General features: G+C 49.2%; 1 protein-coding gene and 1 long non-coding RNA gene across 2 annotated transcripts in view; both read right to left on the reverse strand.

Moving 5' to 3' along the window:
- Positions 1 to 7,216, reverse strand: part of LOC310683721 (cytosolic purine 5'-nucleotidase-like) — a 49,198-nt gene extending 41,982 nt beyond the window's left edge. The window contains exons 1-2 of the mRNA XM_083454044.1: positions 7,187 to 7,216; positions 6,629 to 6,785 (exon numbers count right to left, since the gene is read on the reverse strand). Coding sequence (XP_083310170.1) covers positions 6,629 to 6,732 — 104 coding nt within the window. The 5' untranslated portion in view covers positions 6,733 to 6,785; positions 7,187 to 7,216. The remainder of the gene's footprint in view (positions 1 to 6,628; positions 6,786 to 7,186) is intronic.
- Positions 7,217 to 11,397: 4,181 nt separating this feature from the next.
- Positions 11,398 to 12,277, reverse strand: LOC310683422. Its single transcript, XR_014514411.1, has 2 exons — positions 11,888 to 12,277; positions 11,398 to 11,441 (listed from the first exon to the last, which is right to left on the reverse strand). It is a non-coding gene; the product is annotated as an uncharacterized lncRNA (long non-coding RNA).
- Positions 12,278 to 21,695: the final 9,418 nt, after the last annotated feature.

Consider the following 21,695-nt stretch of genomic DNA (forward strand, 5'->3'; position numbering starts at 1 on the left):
GCTGCCCACCCCCCTCGCACGCTCCCCTCAGAGAGCCGTTGCCGCCAGCCCCTCTCTCTCCCTGGAGTCGCGCTCCTGAGCCCCGCCGCCCTCCAGCAGCCGGGTCGCACGGTGGCCACAACGCGCGGGTGAGTTTGAGGTACCGGCTGCGGCAGCTGTCCTGCTTCTCCCCGCCCCTCCCCGCCGTTGTCAGTGTTTAAATGCAGTGGTGCTTCGCAAGACGAAAAAACTCGCAGAACGAAAAAACTCGCGGAACGAATTAATTTCGTCTTGCGAGGCACCACTGTATAAGGGCAGGCACACCTTTGTTCTGGGTCCTCCTCCGTTGTCCTGCGTGTGAGTGGAGCACCCTGTTGCAACAGCTTTAATAAAGATCAGGCTTACTAGCTGCTTTGCTTCTCAATATTCTCTGGTTGGCCTCTGTTATTTTCTCCTACCGATAGGGAACCCACTTAAGGACTCTATACGGGCTCTTGGATACCCCATAAGCGAAAAAGGCCAGGTTTTGTTTACAACAGGACCCAAGAAGTTATCAGGTCCAACCCCTGGGAATGCAGCGATTCGTCCTGTCCACCCTGTCCCAGGGAGGTGTTAGCAGAAAGGCCTTGAACGGCCAAGGGACGCCCCTGACCTCGGGGCGTGCGTCAGAGCCTTGCATCATAAGCGGTGGCTTTACCTTCCCTGTCAGAGTTTGGAAAGGGTCCCCTGGCTGATTCCCCCAGCGCCGGCTGATGTAATGGCCTCAGGCTGTGCCCACACAGGAGGGCGACCTTTCCTCCCTTGGGGACGGATCCCTCTCTTGCCAAAGCAAGGTCCGCCAGGAGAGGCCAGGAAGGAGGTGTGTAGCCAAAAGCCTTCCTGGTAGGATGAGAGGAGGCCCCGGCCAAAGGTTAGAGACCCTCCTGTTTGCTTTGAGCCAGTGCAAATAGTCCTGAGTCTGGGAGGACACCACTTTTTCATGGCTCACGCTTACATAAGAACATCATAAGATACTGATAGTGGGATTCTGGGAAAATATCTAGAACGAACTGAAAAAGATGTTTAGATTTTCATTTGGGGGGAAAACCAGAATCCTTTCTCCTAGGTATCGTGTCAGAGGAAATAAAAAGAAGAGTCAGACCAATATTTATGTATGCAACTACGCCGGCAAGGTTATTGATTGCCAAAAATTGGAAAAGCAGCAGCGTCCCAACGAAAACAGACTGTTTATCTAAAATGATGGAATACTTCCATGTTGCCGAACTAACAGGGAGGATAAGAGGAGATGTGGTACAAAAATTGAATAAGGCGTGGGCTATCTTTAAGGAATACATCAAAATTTATGTGGGAAAAGTAGAATTTCTGACAGATTTTTGAGTTAATCCAGAAAATGATTAGAGTGAAAGGAGAGTAAAGTCAAGATAGAAGAAGAGATTAAAGAAATAATGAAATGCGTTTAAGCCAGTTGGAAAAATAAAGTAGCGTAACAAGAACGGCTGGAAGTCAAGTCACATGGTGGGTGTCCGTGTGGGGTAGGAGTGTAGGTACAGTGGTACCTCAGGTTAAGTACCTAATTCGTTCTGGAGTTCCGTACTTAACCTGAAACTGTTCTTAACCTGAGGCACCACTTTAGCTAATGGGGCCTTCTGCTGCCGCTGTGCCGCCGGAGCACGATTTCTGTTCTCATCCTGAAGCAAGGTTCTTAACCTGAAGCACTATTTCTGGGTTAGTGGAGTCTGTAACCTGAAGTGTATGTAACCTGAAGCGTATGTAACCCAAGGTACCACTGTATGTTGAAATGTACAGTATAGGTAGGTATTATATAGAGTAATGGAGGTATGTTTTATGTCATGAAAATAAGGTAGTGTGTTGTGTACGTGTATTGTGTAAATGTATATGTATGTGTTTTATATGTTAGTTATAATTTTTTTTTAAAAAAAGAGCATCAGAAGAGGTTGCTGGATCAGACCAAAGCTCAGCATCCTGTTCTCACAGTGGCCACCCAGTGGGAAACCTGTTATGCAGGATTCTAACACAAGAGCCCTCTCCCCTCCTGTGGTTTGCAACAACTGGCTTTCAGAAGCATTGCTGCCTCTGACTGTGGAGGCCAAAATGGCTAGTAGCCCTTGATAGCTCTCTCCTCCATGAATTTGTCTTACCTTCTTTTAAAGCCACAAGAAGTTGCTTTATACTGAATTAGACCTTTGGTCCATCTAGCGCAATACTGTCTACACTGACCTACATTGGCTCCCAGTACGTTTCCAAGCACAATTCAAAGTGTTGGTGCTGACCTTTAAAGCCCTAAACGGCCTCGGCCCAGTATATCTGAAGGAGCGTCTCCACCTCCATCGTTCTGCCCAGACACTGAGGTCCAGCGCCGAGGGCCTTCTGGCGGTTCCCTTACTGCGAGAAGCCAAGTTACAGGGAACCAGGCAGAGGGCCTTCTCGGTAGTGGCACCTGCCCTGTGGAATGCTCTCCCATCAGATGTCAAAGAGATAAACAACTACATGACATTTAGAAGACATCTGAAGGCAGCCCTGTTCAGGGAAGTTTTTAATGTGTGACATTTAAATGTATAGTGGTACCTCGGGTTACATACGCTTCAGGTTACATACGCTTCAGGTTACAGACTCCGCTAATCCAGAAATAGTGCATCAGGTTAAGAACTTTGCTTCAGGATGAGAACAGAAATCGTGCTCCAGCGGTGTGGCAGCAGCAGGAGTCCCCATTAGCTAAAGTGGTGCTTCAGGTTAAGAACAGTTTCAGGTTAAGAAGGGACCTCCGGAACGAATTAAGTACTTAACCCGAGGTACCACTGTATTTTTAATCTTTGTTGGAAGCCACCCAGAGTGGCTGGGGAAACCCGGCTCTCTCGGCCGATAAAGCGAGATGAGCACCGCAACCCCAGAGTCGGCCACGACTGGACCTAATGGTCAGGGGTCCCTTTACCTTTTCCTAAGAGTTGGAAGGGACCCTCCAGGGTCACCTGGTCAAAGTATGAAGCTGGCAGTGCCCCATTTTGCCCTGATGGACCAGGCCACAGGTGCCACAGGTGCAACAGGGAAGCAGGAAAAGCCATGAGGTCAGGGTCTCTCCCATCCTCCTTGCCAACAAGAGGTGAGCGGAATCTGAAGGAAGCGAGGAAAGTGCCGTCAAGCATCCAAGCTTCCCTGACCCAGATCTGAACCAAAGCCCTCTTGGAATGCAGATGAGGCTGATCTGGGTTCCTTACTGACGGTTGAAAGGAGATGTCACATGGCAGATAAAGATGATGGATTTTTCTGGAGCTGGCCGACCTGACTGGAAGAGTCCGCGACCAGAAGGAGGAATACCAGGAAGAATGGAAGAAATTTAAAGACTATTTAGCTAAATATGTCAAGATAACTTAATTGGAAAAGCTTGCAAATATTAGATAGGCTTGGGATTGAAATATGTAACGATAAGATTTAAGATGTTTAAAGCTAAATTAGAAAGAACGAAAGATGTTAAGTGATCCAGTGAATTTTTTTGAGAAAATTGATTTTGGAAAACTGTTAAAATGATATGCAGTGGTACCTCAGGTTAAGTACTTAATTCGTTCCGGAGGTCCGTACTTAACCTGCAACTGTTCTTAACCTGAAGCACCACTTTAGCTAATGGGGCCTCCCGCTGCCGCCACGCCACCAGAGCACGATTTCTGTTCTCATCCTGAAGCAAAGTTCTTAACCCGAGGTACTATTTCTGGGTTAGCGGAGTCTGTAACCTGAAGCATATGTAACCTGAAGTGTATGTAACCCGAGGTACCACTGTATAATGAAATTCAATCAAGGGCATTTGAGGAAGTCACTTAATAATGTTACCAAGATTGAAACAGGGTGTCTGTATGTTTGTGTGTCTGTTTGTTTTTGAATTTTTGGGAAATTAATTTTTAAAAATTGGGGGGGGGAGAAAGAAAGGAGATGCCACAAGGACCCAGTGACACTTTTGCCACAGAAGGGCCTCAGGAGGGATCTTTTGACACCCCCACCTAGGTTGCATATTCAGCCGCCAGTGCCGAGAGGAGGGACCCTTGTTGTTGAGAGACAGCGTGGCATAGTGGTTAGAGTGTTGGACTAGGACCCAGGAGACCAGGGTTCAACTCCCCACTCAGCCACAGAGCCCACTGGATGTGACCTGGGGCCGGTCCCTTACTGCCTCTCAGTCTAACCTACCTCACAGGATTGTTGTGGGGGATTAAACGCCCCCTTGAGGGAACAAGAAGAAATTCTGACGAAAGAAGAATGGCGGACGAAAATAATGGACTGTGCAGAATTGGACAAAATGACAGGAAGGATTCGAAACCTGCAGGACCAGAGATTTACAGAAGATTGGAAGAAGTACCATATATGAGCTATTTGAAAAGCAATTGTAACCAACAAATTACGCTAGTAGGACTGCAAGAAGTTTTGTAAGGAGGAATATAATGAAGCGCTACAAAGGAGATAAAGAACAGAGATATTGGTTATGAGTTTTAAATGTAACAGGGAAAATAAGAAATGTATATTAAGAGATTAGATGGGAACATTTTCAGACAGGACTGATGGAAGTCAAGAAAAAATTGAATAATATGTAAAAATATGTTTAATTACTGTTGAAAATGGTATGTTAAAAAAAAACTAATAAAAAATTATATAAAAAATAAATAGATGCCCCCTTGAGCTCTGTGGAGAAAAAGGTGGGATATACTGTATTTTTTGCTCTATAAGACTCACTTTTTCCCTCCTAAAAAGTAAGGGGAAATGTGTGTGCGTCTTATGGAGCGAATGCAGGCTGCGCAGCTATCCCAGAAGCCAGAACAGCAAGAGGGATTGCTGCTTTCACTGCGCAGCGATCCCTCTTGCTGTTCTGGCTTCCGAGATTCAGAATATTTTTTTTCTTGTTTTCCTCCTCCAAAAACAAGGTGCGTTTTGTGGTCTGATGCGTCTTATAGAGCGAAAAATACGGTAAATAAAATAACAAAAATTAAAATAAACAACAACAACAATAATAATAATACAGGAGCACCCCAAAGGAAAAGTCCTTCCCCTCCTATCTCCCCCAGCTTGACATTCTGGGCCTGCAATGCTGTTTGGCAGTTCAGGACTGACCGCCCTCCAGGGACACCCCATTCCCCCAGCCTTCCTGTCCTTTGGGCCCTGTCTTCAGGGCAGCTTCCCTGCTGACATTGTCCTTGGGGCATGGGGGGGGGGGAGCGTGTAGTCCTGGCCCCAAAGAGCCAGCAGGAGGAGAAAGCAAGGAAAGGCCTTGCCAGGAGAGGAGGAGGAGGAGGAGGACTGGGGGGGGGGAGAGAGAGACAATACAAGTTGTTAGAGCAGAAAGCGCTTTTGAGATGGAAATGAGTCCTGAAGTGGAAGGGAGGCCAATTTGGATGCAGCAAAGCTTCCTTCTCTCACCAGGGACGGCCTGGTCCTCACCCGTCCCCAGTAACATTTACCGTATTTTTTGCTCTATAAGACTCACTTTTCCCCTCCTAAAATGTAAGGGGAAATGTGTGTGCGTCTTATGGAGCGAATGCAGGCTGCGCAGCTATCCCAGAAGCCAGAACAGCAAGAGGGATTGCTGCTTTCACTGCGCAGTGATCCCTCTTGCTGTTCTGGCTTCTGAGATTCAGATATTTTTCTTCTTGTTTTCCTCCTCCAAAAACTAGGTGCGTCTTGTGGTCTGGTGCGTCTTATAGAGCGAAAAATACGGTATTTCATTTTTACCCTACTTGATTGTAAAGGAGAAACCTCCAAGGGGTTCACGAAAGAGATAAAACAATAAAATGATCGCCAAGAAAAATTTGCAATCATAATTGAAGACATCCGTAAGATTAAAATGGCAATGGACTAGAAACCGATTAAGACTAGCATCAGCTTCCTGAACACCTGCATAGGCTTGCCCTAACGAAAATGATTTTAGCAGGCAACAGAAAGAGCACAGTCAAGAGGCAGGGAGTTCCATAGTGAGAGTGCTGTCACCCTAAAATCTAGAGTATTGAGGTCTTATGTGGCAGAGTCAGTTCTGCTGATGGAAGCAGTCGAATTAGGCGTTTATGGGGCGAGGTGATCTTGCAGGTAAACTGGTTAAGTAACAGGTAACAAGGCTGTTAAGTAACACCTTGAACTTGGCCAGGGATTATATCAGCAACCATTGCAAATCTCTGAGTGCAGGTGGAGGAGGCCGGAGCTGCACTGCTCCCCTCAATAATCCACTTTCTTCACTGTCCCCCCCACGCACCATATTCGGCTGAAGAGAGACATATTCCCCCACCCCTGCCCAACAAGCCCCCACATCCTCAAAGGGGACCAGAGGAACTCCCTGCCACTGGATAAACAACCATCACAGCCGCTGCCAAGAGATCTCGCTCAAAAACGCTCCCTTGCCCCACGCGCTCAGAGGGGGAGCCCGCTGCCCCCTTTTCCCACCCCCACCCCAACTCTACAGAGCAGCTGGCCCTGGGCTCTGGGCTCTCCTTCCTTGGCTGGCCATCTGCCCGGGAGTCTTGAGCTGTGATTGCTGCCTTGCAAGGGGGTTGGACTGGATGACCTTTTGGGGTCCCCCTTCCAGCTCTCCAGTTCGACGGATGCCACCCGGTATGCTCTCCCTGGGTCTGGAGGTAGCAGCGCCTCCCCACGCCTGCCCCCTTACCGGTGATGGTAGTCCCGCTTGACGGGGGCGCGCGTCTCGGGGGCGCTCAGCTCGGCGCGGGGCTCCATGGCTCCGTCGGCGGGCTCCCTGGCGATGCTGCCCATCCTCTGACAGCGGCTGGCGCGGAGGAGGAGGAGGCGAGGAGGCGGCCTGCTCCCTTTTACCCGGGAGATAGGAGGCTATCAGCCCGGCCCAGCTGATGGCCCTCCTTCTCCTCCCGCCCCCCGCCAGCCCATAGCCTCCCGGCCCCCCTTGCTGTGCCTGGGCTTGGAGGGCTGCCCCGCTCGCTCAGGCTGGCCAGCGCCCCCGCCTCCCCGCCACGACTGCGCTCCCCTGCCGGGGACTTTGCTCCTCCTGCCGGTGCGTATTTTTAGCCTCTCCCCGCAGCAAACGCGAACACCAGCTCCCCGTCCTCTTCTTGCTCCCAGGCAGCCATCCCAGCTGCAGGCGGACCCCTCCCGGGCCTGATTGGGGTGGGGAGAGTGGGGCGGGCGGGGGGAAAGAAGGGGTGGGATCCTGCAAAGGGCTCTCTGCAAGATGCGCGCGTTTGCAGCTCGCCGGAGGCGCTTTCCAGAAGCGCGCCAGGCGCTCTCGAACACACACGCCTCGCAGTTTCATGCCAGCGATCCTGAGACCATAAGGCGATCTATACACCATAAACCTATGGCGCGACCGCATTGGGAAGGCTGCACGCGGTGCTCGCTGCCAAAGGGATGTGTGAGAGTTGGGACAGGCTCGGGAAAGGACATCCAAAACGATCAAGGGTTGAGCGACTCTCCTGAAAGGTTGCAGCGTTTGGGGCATTTTAGATCAGAGAAAAGGCGAGGCATTCTTGCATTGCAGGGGGTTGGACTAGATGACCCTTGGGGTCGCTTCCAGCTCTAAAACTATTCTATGCCATGGGTAGGCAACCTAAGGCCGGGGGTCAGATCCGGTCCAATCACCTTCTAAATCCGGCTCATGGACAGTCTGGGAATCAGCGTGTTTTTACATGAGTAGAATGTGCGTTTTTATTTAAAATGCATCTCTGGGTTATTTGTGGGGCCTGTCTGGTGTTTTTACATGAGTAGAATGTGTCCTTTTATTCAAAATGCATCTCTGGGTTGTTTGTGGGGCATAGGAATTCGTTCATTCCCCCCCAAAAAAATATAGTCCGGCCCCCCACAAGGTCTGAGGGACAGTGGACAGGCCCCCTGCTGAAAAAGTTTGCCGACCCCTGGCTTAGGGCATGGGTAGGCAAACTAAGGGCCGGAGGGCCAGATCCGGCCCAATCAGCTTCTAAATCTTGCCCACGGATGGTCCAGGAATCAGCGTGTTTTTACATGAGTAGAATGTGCGTTTTTATTTTAAATGCATCTCTGGGTTATTTGTGGGGCCTGCCTGGTGTTTTTACATGAGTAGAAAGTGTGCTTTTATTTAAAATGCATCTCTGGGTAATTTGTGGGGCATAGGAATTCATTATTTTTCCCCCAAAATATAGTCTGGCCCACCACAAAGACAGAGGGACAGTGGACCAGCCCCCTGCTGGCAAAGTTTGCTGACCCCTGTTCTATGCAGTTACATGATAAAAAGGTAAAGGTAAAGTGACCCCTGACCGTTAGGTCCAGTCACGACTGACTCTGGGGTTGCGGCGTTCATCTCGCTTTATTGACCGAGGGAGCCGGCGTACAGCTTCCGGGTCATGTGGCCAGCATGACTAAGCCGCTTCTGGCGAACCAGAGCAGCGCACGGAAACGCCGTTTACCTTCCCGCCGGAGCAGTACCTATTTATCTACTTGCACTTCGACATGCTTTCGAACTGCTGGGTTGGCAGGAGCAGGGACCGAACAACGGGAACTCACCCCGTCGCGGGGATTCGAACTGCCGACCTTCTGATCGGCAAGTCCTAGGCTCAGTGGTTTAACCCACAGCGCCACCCGCGTCCCAAGTGACATGATAGACATTAATAAAATCGTGCAGGGCATGGCGAGAGTGGACAGAGTTTTTCTCCCTCTCTCAAAACACTAGAACTCTTGGACATCCAGTGAAGCAGAAGGTTCAGGACAGATAAAAGAAGAGACTTTTTCTTGCAGCACAAAATTCAACTGTGGAACTCCCTCCCCCAGTAAGCAATGGGGACCTTAAATGGCTTTAAAAGAGGGTTAGACAAGTTCATGGTGAGGCCTCGGCTCTGCCTTCACAGCTGGAGGCAGCAAGGCTTCTGGACACCAGCTGCTGGAAACCACAGGAGGGGAGAAGGTTGGCCACTGTGAGAACAGGATGCTGGACTAGGCTGGCCTGATCCTGGAGGCTGTTCCTATGTCCTTATGGAGGCAGATACACAAAGAAATCGGCCATTTCTTTCTTCTAAGTTTCATTATACAGTGGTACCTCGGGTTACGTAGTTAATTCGTTCCGAAGGTCCGTTCTTAACCTGAAACTGTTCTTAACCTGAAGCACCACTTTAGCTAATGGGGCCTCCTGCTGCAGCCGTGCGATTTCTGTTCTCATCCTGAAGCAAAGCTCTGAACCTGAGGTACTATTTCTGGGTTAGCGGAGTCTGTAACCTGAAGCGTCTGTAACCCGAGGTACCACTGTATTGCTGGTTAGTGTTTTATGGGGATTTACTATCCTGTTGTGGGACGCGAGTGGCGCTGTGGGTAAAACCTCAGCGCCTAGGACTTGCCGAAAGCATGGTCGGCGGTTCGAATCCCCGCGGCGGGGTGTGCTCCCGTTGTTCGGTCCCAGCACCTGCCAACCTAGCAGTTCGAAAGCACCCCTGGGTGCAAGTAGATAAATAGGGACCGCTTACTAGCGGGAAGGTAAATGGCGTTTCCGTGTGCTGCGCTGGCTCGCCAGAGCAGCGATGTCACACTGGCCACGTGACCCGGAAGTGTCTGCGGACAGCGCTGGCCCCCGGCCTCTTGAGTGAGATGGGCGCACAACCCTAGAGTCTGTCAAGACTGGCCCGTACGGGCAGGGGTACCTTTACCTGTACCTTTACTATCCTGCTGTAGATATTTAATTCTTATGTATGATTAGCAACTGTCCATCTCAGGACTGTCCTGCCTGCAGACTGTCTCGCCAGAGTGGTGCATGCTCTGGTTATCTCCCGCTTGGACTACTGCAATGCACTCTACGTGGGGTTACCTTTGAAGGTGACCCGGAAATTACGACTAATCCAGAATGTGGTAGCTAGACTGGTGACTGGGAGCGGCCGCCGGAACCATATAACACCGGTCTTGAAAGACCTACATTGGCTCCCAGTACGTTTCCGAGCACAATTCAAAGTGTTGGTATTGACCTTTAAAGCCCTAAACAGCCTCAGCCCAGTATACCTGAAGGAGCGTCTCCACCCCCATCGTTCTGCCAGGACACTGAGGTCCAGCGCCGAGGGCCTTCTGGCAGTTCCCTCATTGCGAGAAGCAAAGCTACAGGGAACCAGGCAGAGGGCCTTCTCGGTGGTGGCACCCGCCCTGTGGAACGCCCTCCCACCAGATGTCAAAGAGATAAATAACTACCTGACATTTAGAAGACATCTGAAGGCAGCCCTGTTCAGGGAAGTTTTTAATGTGTGACATTTTAATGTATTTTTAATCTTTGTTGGAAGCTGCCCACAGTGGCTGGAGAAACCCAGTCGGATGGACAGGGTACAAATAAATAATAATAATAATAATAATTATTATTATTATTATTATTGAGTTCCCCATCAGGGATGAAGTCAAACTGTTGGAAGTGTTACAGCACCTGTTGTGGCTGTAGAGACCGATGGAGGAGAGCAGTGGCGTAGCGTGGGGGGTGCAGGGGGGGCCGGCCGCACCGGGCGCAACATCTGGGGGGGGGGGCGCGCTCGCACTCGCAGCTCTCTTCCCCTACCTGGCTCACTCACTCTCTCTCACTGCAGTGCTGGCTGTGCGAATCCGATCTGAGCCGCCGGGTCGCTGCCCACTGTGGAGGGGGGGTGCCAGGCGTGCTGTGCTGTGTGGTGCGGAGAGAGAGTGAGGGACTATCTGGGGGAGGGACAGTGCAGCGGGGGGGGCGCAAATTACTTGCCTTGCCCCGGGTGCTGACAACCCACGCTACGCCACTGGAGGAGAGACATGTTTTGTTGCAGCTGGGCGCCCGGTTGTGCTGCTGTAGATGTACCACAATGCTTGTTCTCTCTGCACTCTTTCCAGCGGTCGTGCGTCCTCTGGTCACTGCTATGGTTGCACCAAGATAATTGTGTCCCTTCCACGAGAGCATGCATGCCACTCTCCAGGACGGCAGCTCATCCTCGGATGCCTTCCCTATAAAGAGCCGTGTGAAACAGGGTTGCTTTCTCGTCCCAACTCTATTCGGCAAATTGTTCTCCAAGTTGCTCTCCTCTGCCTTCTTAGGCATGACACCGTGGAAATCCAGCTCTGGGGAAGCTGGACTGCTCCACTCGGTGCTCATGCTGGGCTGTTCTAGGAACCAGGGGCCATGAGCACAGGGAGAGCATGGAGACGGATCTGTCATTTGAATGATTAGCAACGAAGAAAGGTAACCAAAACACTACATAGCTTAAGACCTGGCGCCATTGTGTGGATCTTCCAGCAGAGGGCGCCCCTTGTCCACTAGAAGCATGGATGCTCTTAACAAAATAGTATGTATGTATGTATGTATGTATGTATGTATGTATAAACAAATAAATAAATAGCTTTATTGTCAATACACCACCTGTGTGCAGTGAAATTAAACAAGCCCCCCCACATACACTCAGTCTTGTTCGCACTCTGTGTGCTTGTTGGAAGTCAATTGCACCACTATTTATTTATTTATCCTTCATTTTTTCAAATGAGAAAGCTTAGACCTTTTTTTTAAAAAGATATTTATTAAAATTTTCAACATATTACAAAAATTAAAAAGAATAAAGAAGAATAAAAATAAAAATAAAATACAAAATAAAAACAGTTAAAAACAAACCAGTCTTTCCATATCTTATCTTTCCTTTACTTATTTCCCTGACCTCCTCACACCTCCCTTTCTTGCATTCCAGTTCAATTGGTTAATTCAGCAAATCCTTTCCCTCTTTAATTTTATCTTAATCTTTTATCTTAATATATTATAGCTTTAAATTATCACCTGTTAAAAATCCATTTACATATTCCTTAACATTGCTGCTAAAAATCCCACTTAACTTCAATCCAGCATCATTCTAACATTCATTAATTTTACAGTATTTCTGTAAATAGTCTTTAAATTTCTTCCAATCTTCTTCCACTGACTCTTCTCCCTAAGCTAAGAGAAAGCTTAGACCTTTTTTTGGAAGGAGTTAGCATTTGTCCTTTGGTGGGACCTGGAAGACCACCAGATACATTATTAAGGCAGAACTTCCACAAACTGTTTTGCCCCCACAACAGCCTTACTGATTATTCCCCTTCTCCAGTATTCATACATCAGCATACAGTTAAAGCGGCTAGATTTCCTTTGATTTCTTTTCCTGAAAGTTGCATGTTATCGGTTGCGTTCTCACAATGAAAGCCAGTCTGGTGGCACTTGGAGGCCATCCTTTATTCAGCTGGCCACGTCTCATCCAGACTTTGGCTTGTCCCACCGCTTTCCTCCAGGAAAACCCACTCTTTGGTGCTGAATCGGAACAAACGTCATTTGCTGAAATTCCATGCTAAAGAATGGGTTTTCCTGGGCAGCACAAACAGAAAGGTGCTCGGACCCTTGCTTAGAAAGCCTGTTGTCAAGATACCCAAGGGGGCCAACCAGTGGCGTAGCGTGGGTTGTCAGCACCCGGGGCAAGGCAAGTAATTTGCGCCCCCTAACCCGGGGCAAGGCAAATAACCCCCCCCCCACTGCACTGTCCCTCCCCCAGATAGTCCCTCGCTCTCTCTCTGCACCGCACCACACGCCTGGCACCCTCCCCTCCACAGTGGGCGGCGACCCGGCGGCTCGGATCGGATTCGCACAGCCAGCACTGCAGTGAGAGAGAGTGAGTGAGCCAGGTAGGGGCAGAGAGCTGTGAGTGCGAGCGCGCCCCCCCAGATGTTGTGCCCGGTGCAGCCGGCCCCTCCCCTGCACCCCCCACGCTACACCACTGGGGCCAACCTTTGTTGGCCAAAGCCATCGGTTGCGTTCCTGTTTTCACAAGAAGGTACCCCCATCTAGTCCAACCCTCGCAGGAAAGTTGCAGGCAGGACGGTCCCCCCCCCAGCTTCTGGCCTTCCAAAATTCAGACAGATGAGGGGAAAGGGGTTCCCAGGCCTGAGACTGGGGGAAATGCAAAGTGCCTACAAATGTCATACCACTTGCAGAAAAGTGTGACCTTGCCAATGACAGCACCCCACAAATCAGCCTCTAATCCACAAGCGTCTCTCTCTCCAGCCACAGTAAGGCTGCATTCCTAAAATCACTTAGTATACTTCATGGGGTTTATTTTTTTATATAATATTCATTGCTTCTTGAACAATTTAAACATTACAAAACCAAACAAAAAAAGAAAAAGAAAAACCAATACAATACAATATAAAAACACTACATAACACTAAACACATTAAACTAACAAAACCAAACAAAACAATTTAAAACACTCAAACAATTTCAATATCATATCTTTCATTCACTTTATTTCACCGACCTCCTCACACCTCTCTTTTCGTATTCCACTTCTGTCAAATGTTTCAGCAATTCCTTTCCATCTTCCTCTGTTATCTGTCGTATAATTATCTTAACACATTCTAACCTTATTTTACTTTTAAAATTCCATTAATCTATTTATACTTAAATCCTTATAACATTTCTACTAAAGCCATATAGTTTCATTCCAACAATCTTTTAACATTCATTAATTTAGCAGTATTTCTGTAAATAATCTTTAAACTTTTTCCAGTCTTCTTCCACCGACTTTTCTCCCTGGTCTCGGATTCTGCCAGTCATTTCCGCCAATTCCATGTAGTCCATCAGCTTCATCTGCCATTCTTCCCGGGTGGGTAGATCTTGTGTCTTCCAATACTTTGCGATGAGTATTCTTGCTGCTGTTGTTGCATACATAAAAAAAGTTCTATCCTTCTTTAGCACCAATTGGCCGACCATGCCCAGGAGAAAGGCCTCTGGTTTCTTCAGAAAGGTATATTTGAATACCTTTTTCATTTCATTATAAATCATCTCCCAGAAGGTCTTAATCCTTGGGCATGTCCACCAAAGGTGAAAGAATGTACCTTCAGTCTCTTTACATTTCCAACATTTATTGTCAGGCAAATGATAATTTTTTTCAAGCTTGACTTGAAAACACCAGTAAACTTCATGGGGTTTATTCCTGAGCAAATAGACATCGGTTTGTGTTGGCATACCTCGTCCTTCAAAGAGGCCAGCTCCGCAACCCACGTTCCCCCCCCCACACACACACCTCACTTGTGCCATTAATTATACACCAGAATATCCAGATAATCTCTCGTACGGCCATCAGGAACCTTTGAAGGCCAAGTTCTGGGGGGTGGGGGGTGGGAGGCAGTCCCATCTCAAGACTTCACAGAGCTGCATTTGACACCCCCTCAAAAAAAAAATCTCTCACTGGCGGGTGGCTGCAATTGGGCGAAGCAAATCCAATCTACCCCATTCAAAGGTCCCGCTGTGCAAATTTATTCAGGCTGGGTGGCAACTGAGACTCGAAGGAGATTTGGAAGAGCTTAAGAGCTTCAGCTGATTTGTGCAACAGCGAATTCAAACAGAATACAAAAGAGAGCATGACACTGAAGTGTAAAAATGGGCTTTCAGGATGAAATTCAGATATAAATAACATCACCCTGGTGCCCCGGACTCTGAAAGACACATCACAAGGCAGGGAGCGCTAAGAATACTCATCACACCAGGCGAATTTGGTCACAGAACAACTTCCTCAGCTGATTATAAAGAAATCATATGGACAAGGCGCTTTCTCACTTCATGGGGGGCCCTGATCCCACAAACCAGCAGCCTGAGTTTCCATGGCACAGAGGCAGTGTGGCTACAGCATCAGCAGGGCAGTGGGCTTCGACATTTGCGCTATTCCACAGCCCAGGAAGGACCAGCCTCTGGGAAGACAAGAAATGCATCATTGGTGACCAGACTCCCGCTTCCCAAGAGATTTCATGCTGGCAACATTCTAGTCCTTCATAGCAAACAGCAGCTACCAGTGGCGTAGCGTGGGTTGTCAGCACCCGGTGCAAGGCAAGTAATTTGCGCCCCCCCCCCCCGCTGCACTGTCCTTCCCCCAGATAGTCCCTCGCTCTCTCTCCGCACCGCACGCCTGGCACCCTCCCCTCCACAGTGGGCGGCGACCCGGCGGCTCGGATCGGATTCACACAGCCAGCACTGCAGTGAGAGTGAGCGAGCCAGGTAGGGGCAGAGAGCTGCGAGTGCGAGCGCCCCCCCCCCCCCGATGTTGCGCCCGGTGCGGCCGGCCCCCCCTGCACCCCCCACGCTACGCCACTGGCAGCTACAAACCTCAGGCCCCCGGGTATGGGCAATGCCTGGCTGCTTCCATGCTCCTCCCCATCACGGAGAAGACAGACAGTGCAGCAAACACATGATCTCTGTAGCCTTCACAACAACCTTGCAAGGAAGGTGTCAGGTACTGGTGTGATTGCTCAAGAGTGAACAAGCAAGACTCCGACCTGTCTTTTCCAGGCTTTATTCTTGGTGCAAACTATTTACAGTGAAGAGCGTTGTAAGTTCATGTCTGGCTCAATCGCTAGCAGAATCCGGGAGTGGTCGGTTTTTGTACCTCTCCCAGCATAAAAGTCACGTCACCCCCAGCCTTTTCAGCCCCCCGCACGAAGCCTACTGCGCAGAATGCGCGCTGGCAGGGGCGTACTTCCCGCCATGCGATATTATCCAAAACTGCAGCTGCATCGCCATGGGTGGAATGTGTGCTAAAGGATCTGAGTGTGATAGGCCTCCTGAACATATGAATATAAAAGCAGCCTGCAGGATCAGGCCAATGGGGACCCATCTGGCCCAGGATCCTGTTCTCACAGTGTCTCACATGGTGGGAGCAGAGCCATAGTTCCATAGTTTAACTATGCGCTGCATAAACATTTTCTTTTCTCTGTCCCGAATCTTCCAACCTTCAGCGTCATTGGATATCCACTAGTTCCAGAGTTTGGACACGGGTGGCACTGTGGGTTAAACCACAGAGCCTAGTGCTTGCCAATCAGAAGGTCGGCGGTTCAAATCCGCACGACAGGGTGAGCTCCCGTTGCTCAGTCCCTGCTTCTGCCAACCTAGCAGTTCGAAAGCATGTCAAAGTGCAAGTAGATAAATAGGTACTGCTCCAGCGGGAAGGTCAACAGCATTTCTGTGCGCTGCTCTGGTTCGCCAGAAGCGGCTTAGTCATGCTGGCCACATGACCCGGAAGCTGTACGCCGGCTCCCTCGGCCAATAAAGTGAGATGAGTGCCGCAACCCCAGAGTCGGTCCCTTTACCTTTACCTTTAGTTCCAGAGTTAGGAAGGAGGAAAAAACATATTTCTCTCTCCATGCCAAATGCTGCAACTTTTCTTCACAGGGGAGTCTCTCTACTCCCCCCCAGATCATTCTGCTTGCCTTTTCCAACTCTACAATATCCTTTTTGAAGTGACGCAACTGCACGTGGCATTTCCAATACAGTTGCAACATGAGTTTGTTGTATGATGACATTGTGATGTCAGCAGTTTTATCTTCAGTGATCCCTAGCATGCAATTTGCCTTTTTCACGGCCGCCACACACTGGGTCAACAACTTCCTTGAGCTGCCTGCTACGACCCCCAAGGTCTCGTTCCTGCTCCGTCACCCCCGGTTCAAGCCCCATGAGCGCATACGTGAATTTGGGAAACAGAAACTGCCCAAACTTGCACATTCTTTCACCTTTGGTGGACGTGCCCAAGGATTAAGGCTTTCTGGGAGATGATTTATAATGAAATGAAAAAGGTATTTAAATATACCTTTGTGAAGAAACCAGAGGCCTTTCTCCTGGGCATGGTTGGCCAATTGGTGTCAAAGAAGGATAGAATTTTCTTTATGTATGCTACAACAGCAGCAAGAATACTCATCGCGAAGTATTGGAAGACACAAGAATTACCCACTCTGGAAGAATGGCAGATGAAGGTGATGGACTATATGGAACTGGCGGAAATGATTGGCAGAATCCGAGACCAGGGAGAAGAGTCAGTGGAAGAAGATTGGAAGAAATTTAAAGACTATTTACAGAAACATTGCAAAATTAATGAATGTTAGAATGATGCTGGATTGAAGTTAAGTGGGTTTTTTAGCAGCAATGTTAAGGAATATGTAAAAATGGATTGTTAATGGGTGATAATTTAAAGCTATAATATATTAAGACAAAAGAGTAAGATAAAATTAAAGAGGGAAAGGATTTGCTGAATTAACCAATTGAACTGGAATGCAAGAAAGGGAGGTGTGAGGAGGTCAGAGAAACAAGTAAATGAAAGATAAGTTATGGAAAGACTGATTTGTTTTTAACTGTTTTTATTTTGTATTTTCTCTTTCTTTTTATTTTCTTCTATTTTCTCTAATTTTTGTAATATGTTGAAATGTCAATAAATATATTTAAAAAAGAAAAAAGAAACTGCCCAAACTTGCATCGCTTTAAGCACATGAAAATGCATTCGCCATTTTCTTCTTCTTTGGCGATCCCTCGTAGTTGAGTAAGATTGTCTTCCATTAACACGGTCTTAACCGTGTGTCCCTAAATGGCTGTGGAGACCAATTCTGGATTGACACATCCTTCCACAGTGGGGACATCGATTTCTGGGTGGAAGTTGATCATGATGAGGGTTTACTAAACATGCCTTCCTCTTAGCGCATTTCTCCCTTTCGTCCTGAGTTTGAGCGTCTTCAAAGCCCACGACTGATCTCAGGCCAGCGTTTTCCAGTTGCCGGTGTTTATACTACATTTTTTTAGATTTGCATTGAGAGTCTTTGAACCTCTTTTGTTGACCACCAGCATTACGCTTTCCATTTTTAAGTTCGGAATAGAGTAGTTGCTTTGGAAGATGATAATCAGGCATCTGAACAACATGACCAGTCCAACAAAGTTGATGTTGAAGAATCATTGCTTTGACACTGGTGATCTTTGCTTCTTCCAGTACACTGGCATTAGTTTGCCTGTCTTCCCAAGTGATGTGTAAACTTTTTTAGAGACACCGTTGATGGAATCTGTCGAGGATTTGGAGATGGCGTTTATAAGTGGTCCATGTTTCACAAGCATATAGTAAGGTTGGCAGTACAATAGCTTTGTAAATGAGCATTTTGGTTTCCCTGCAAATGTCCCGGTCCGCAAACACTCTGCACTTCAATTGGGAGAAAGCTGCACTCGCAGAGCTCAGGCAATGCTGGATTTCGGCATCCACAAATTGCCATTTTACCATCCGTGGGGCAGCTCCCAGAGCCCCAAAACAGCAGGAGAAACTGGATCTGAGCTCACCCACCCAGCAATCGCTCGTGCCTCTTGCAACAGCCAGCCCATCCACCTCCTGCTGTTTGGCACCGTCAAAGCGGCCAGGCCTTGGCTGCCAGAGGTTGCTCTAACCAAGCAGTGCAGATGGGCCATCCTTCGAAAAGGGGGCAAAGGGCAGGGGAGGAGGCTGGCAATAAGCCCCTCTGTACACACAGCAGAGCCAGAGAGCTGTCTCAGCAGCAGCACAGTCTTGGGCAGCTTGGGGACTCCGTGGTCTCCCTTGCGCAAGGACCCCCTGCAGCCCAACTAACTGCCCAGCGGCAGCAGGAGCATCTGGCATTCTCCTAGTCCAGGGGTCTGCAACCTTTAAGACAAAAAGAGCCACTTGGACCCATTTCCGAAGAAAAAAATCCTGGGAGCCGCAAAACTCGTCATTATAAAAATAATTTTTTTGTCACTTTTTTATTATTTCTTTGTTTGACCCCTCAGAATTACTCCTCCTCATAGAAATAAACGTTAAATTAACAAGTTGCCTTTTTGTGTGTGTGTGTTCTTCACTCCCCTTTAAAACAGTGACCAGCGTACATGCCCCTTACAATGTAGCTGGCGGGCAGGTGACGTCGGGACGGTGCGTGGCTAACGCACGCACTGCCCCCATGCGACGTCACAGCCAGTACAGCGCCCGCCACAGTGGGGAGTGTCGGGGCACACAATGCGCCTCCTCCCCTCGCTATTATCCGCCCCGGAGCAGCAGCAAAGGTGTAAAAGAGCCACATGCGGCTCCGGAGCCAGGGGTTGAAGACCCCTGTCCGAGACGCCAGGGCCACAGTTCAAAGTACAAAAAGTACAAAGCCAGGCGTACATACCGAAAAACAAATAAATCCAAGACTATTATAGGCAACGCCCATGCCCACACCAGTCCCACCTTATGCCAGCATAATAAACACAACATCTAGAAACAATTTAATACTAGCAATGGAACAGCCTGGTGCAAGAATCTCTTGTCCTCCGTGTGCCTTACAAGATACAGTGGTAAGGTAAAGGTAAAGGGACCCCTCCAGTTGTGGCCGACTCTGGGGTTGCGGCACTCATCTCGCTGTATTGGCCGAGGGAGCCGGTGTACAGCTTCCGGGTCATGTGGCCAGCAGGACTAAGCCACTTCAGGCAAAGTAGAACAGCGCACGGAAACACCATTTACCTTCCCACTGGAGTGGTACCTATTTATCTACTCGCACTTTGACGTGCTTTCGAACTGCTAGGTTGGCAGGAGCAGGGACCGAGCAACGGGAGCTCACCCCGTCGCGGGGATTCGAACCGCCAACCTTCTGATCGGCAAGTCCTAGGCTCTGTGGTTTAGACCACAGCACCACCTGTGTCCCTCTTTGCTAATTTAACAGGTGTTAAATACCACCGATACATCATTTTCGCATAGTTCTCCTTCATTGTACGTGCTGTTGATTTTAAATCCTCCAATTCATTGGAATTTTTAAACTGCCAGGGTTGGGCTGCATGACGCTTGGTGTACCTCGCAGCTGTGCAATTGCAGTTGTTCTGCAAACATAGGTGGGGTGGGGGGTAGCCCTCCACAAACTCCCTTCTCCAGCAGAAAGGGAGCCGAAAGGGCTCCTCTCCCCCCACCCTGGCAATCTCTCAGCCACAGTGGGTGGCCCAGCTCAGCAGGCTCTGGAGATCAAAGGCTGGCGCAGGTTTGGGAGTGGCTGCTGGAGACAGCTGAGCGCAAGTCACTCCATGTCCGTCTCTGCCATTATCAGCTCCTGCATTATCAGCTCTGGAGCTGGTGGGAACCCAGGACTGGGGGGTGGGGTGGCAGGAAGGAAGCAGAGGCAGGCGGGAGGAGGTAGGGAGAGCTTTTTGGCTCCTAGCTCAGCCTCTGCTAGCTCCAGCTGAAGGGCCTCTTCCTCCCCACCTCTGCCCTGTTTTGTCACCCAGATGGTTGGGGCACCACAGAAAGACCTCCCTGCTCCCCCACTGTGTGAGAGAGCATTGCACATGGGTGGGCAGGGGTCTCCCTTTCACAGGCCTTTTAGCTAGCGTGGTGTTGTGGTTAAGTGTTGGAGTAGGACCTAGGTGTTCTGCATTTGAATCCCCTACTCAGCTGTGAAGCTCTCCGTGGGTGACCTCAGGCCAGTCTCCCACTTTTACTCCAACCTACCCCACCCATCTGGCTGAGTTTCCCCAGCCACTCTGGGCGGCTCCCAATCGAGTGTTAAAAACAACACAGCATTAAATATTAAAAACTTCCCTAAGCAGGGCTGCCTTCAGATGTCTTTTAAAGATAAGATAGCTGCTTATTTCCTTCACGTCTGAAGGGAGGGCGTTCCACAGAGTGGGTGCCACTACCAAGAAGGTCCTCTGTCTGGTTCCCTGTAACCTCACATCTCGCAATGAGGGAACCGCCAGAAGGCCCTTGGCGCTGGACCTCAGTGTCTGGGCTGAATGATGGGGCTGGAGACGCTTCATCAGGTATACAGGACCGAGGCTGGTTAGGGCTTTAAAGGTCAGCAACAACACTTTGAATTGTGCTCGGAAACGTACTGGGAGCCAATGCAGATCTCTCAGGACCGGTGTTATGTGGTCCTGGCGGCCATTCCCAGTCACCAAACTAGCTGCCGCATTCTGGATTAATTGCAGTTTCTGGGTCACCTTCAAACGTAGCTCCACCTCAGGAATTGCAGCTGAAGAATCCCTGGCAAATGACCAACCTCCACCAGTTTGAATCCCCGCGATGGGGTGAGTTCCCTTTGCTCGGTCCCTACCTAGCAGTTTGAAAGCACGTCAAAGTGCAAGTAGATAAATAGGTACCACTCCAGCGGGAAGGTAAACTGTGTTTCTGTGCGCTGCTCTGGTTTGCCAGAAGCAGACAATAACTAGAGCATGCACCACTCTGGCAAGACAGTCTGCAGGCAAGTGGGGTCTCAGCCTGCGTACCAGGTGGCGCTGGTAGACAGCCGCCCTGGACACAGAATTAACCTGTGCCTCCATGGACAGCTGTGAGTCCAAAGGTCCTTGGAGGAAAAGGTGGGACAGAACTGCAATAACTATGGGTGTCAGACCCATCTAAATTCATGCACCCAGCAAGGATTACTATATAAGCCAGGTGAACTTCCTCGTGAAGTAATCGCCTGGGGTGATGGGCCATTGAGAGAACAAAGGAACAGTGATGGGCAAATGGGTGGGACCTCTCCAGCTCTTAGACAGTGAAAAGGATAAAAGCCAGAGTTTCGGGTTGAAAAAGTTGACCCAGAGGCAAAGCACGGTGTTTGATTTCTGCTTGAATCCAAGGCTACAGCTATGGAAGAAACAGACCTTCTTGGGGTGTTAATGCTGTGAGCCCCTCCATCAGGTTGTATATATGTGTAAATAAACCATATATCACAAAGACACCACGGTCTCCATTGTGCCTCATTTCCAAAAGGAAACAGAAATAGAAACCAGAGGTCCTATGGCTAGGTCGGGATGGCATGGGGATGAGGGACCAACTCCCTTCTCTTGCCACCTTCGCCGCATCAAGCAGTTGGTCCCTTACCTTTCCCGCCCCGACCTGGCCACAGTGATCCATGCGACGGTCATCTCCAGGCTTGACTACTGTAATTCGCTCTACGCAGGGCTGCCCTTGAAGCTGTCCCAGAAACTCCAGCGGGTACAGAATGCTGCAGCGAGG

The sequence above is a fragment of the Podarcis tiliguerta genome (assembly GCF_965153285.1).
Source record: "Podarcis tiliguerta genome assembly, chromosome: 8".
Classification (NCBI taxonomy): domain Eukaryota; kingdom Metazoa; phylum Chordata; class Lepidosauria; order Squamata; family Lacertidae; genus Podarcis; species Podarcis tiliguerta.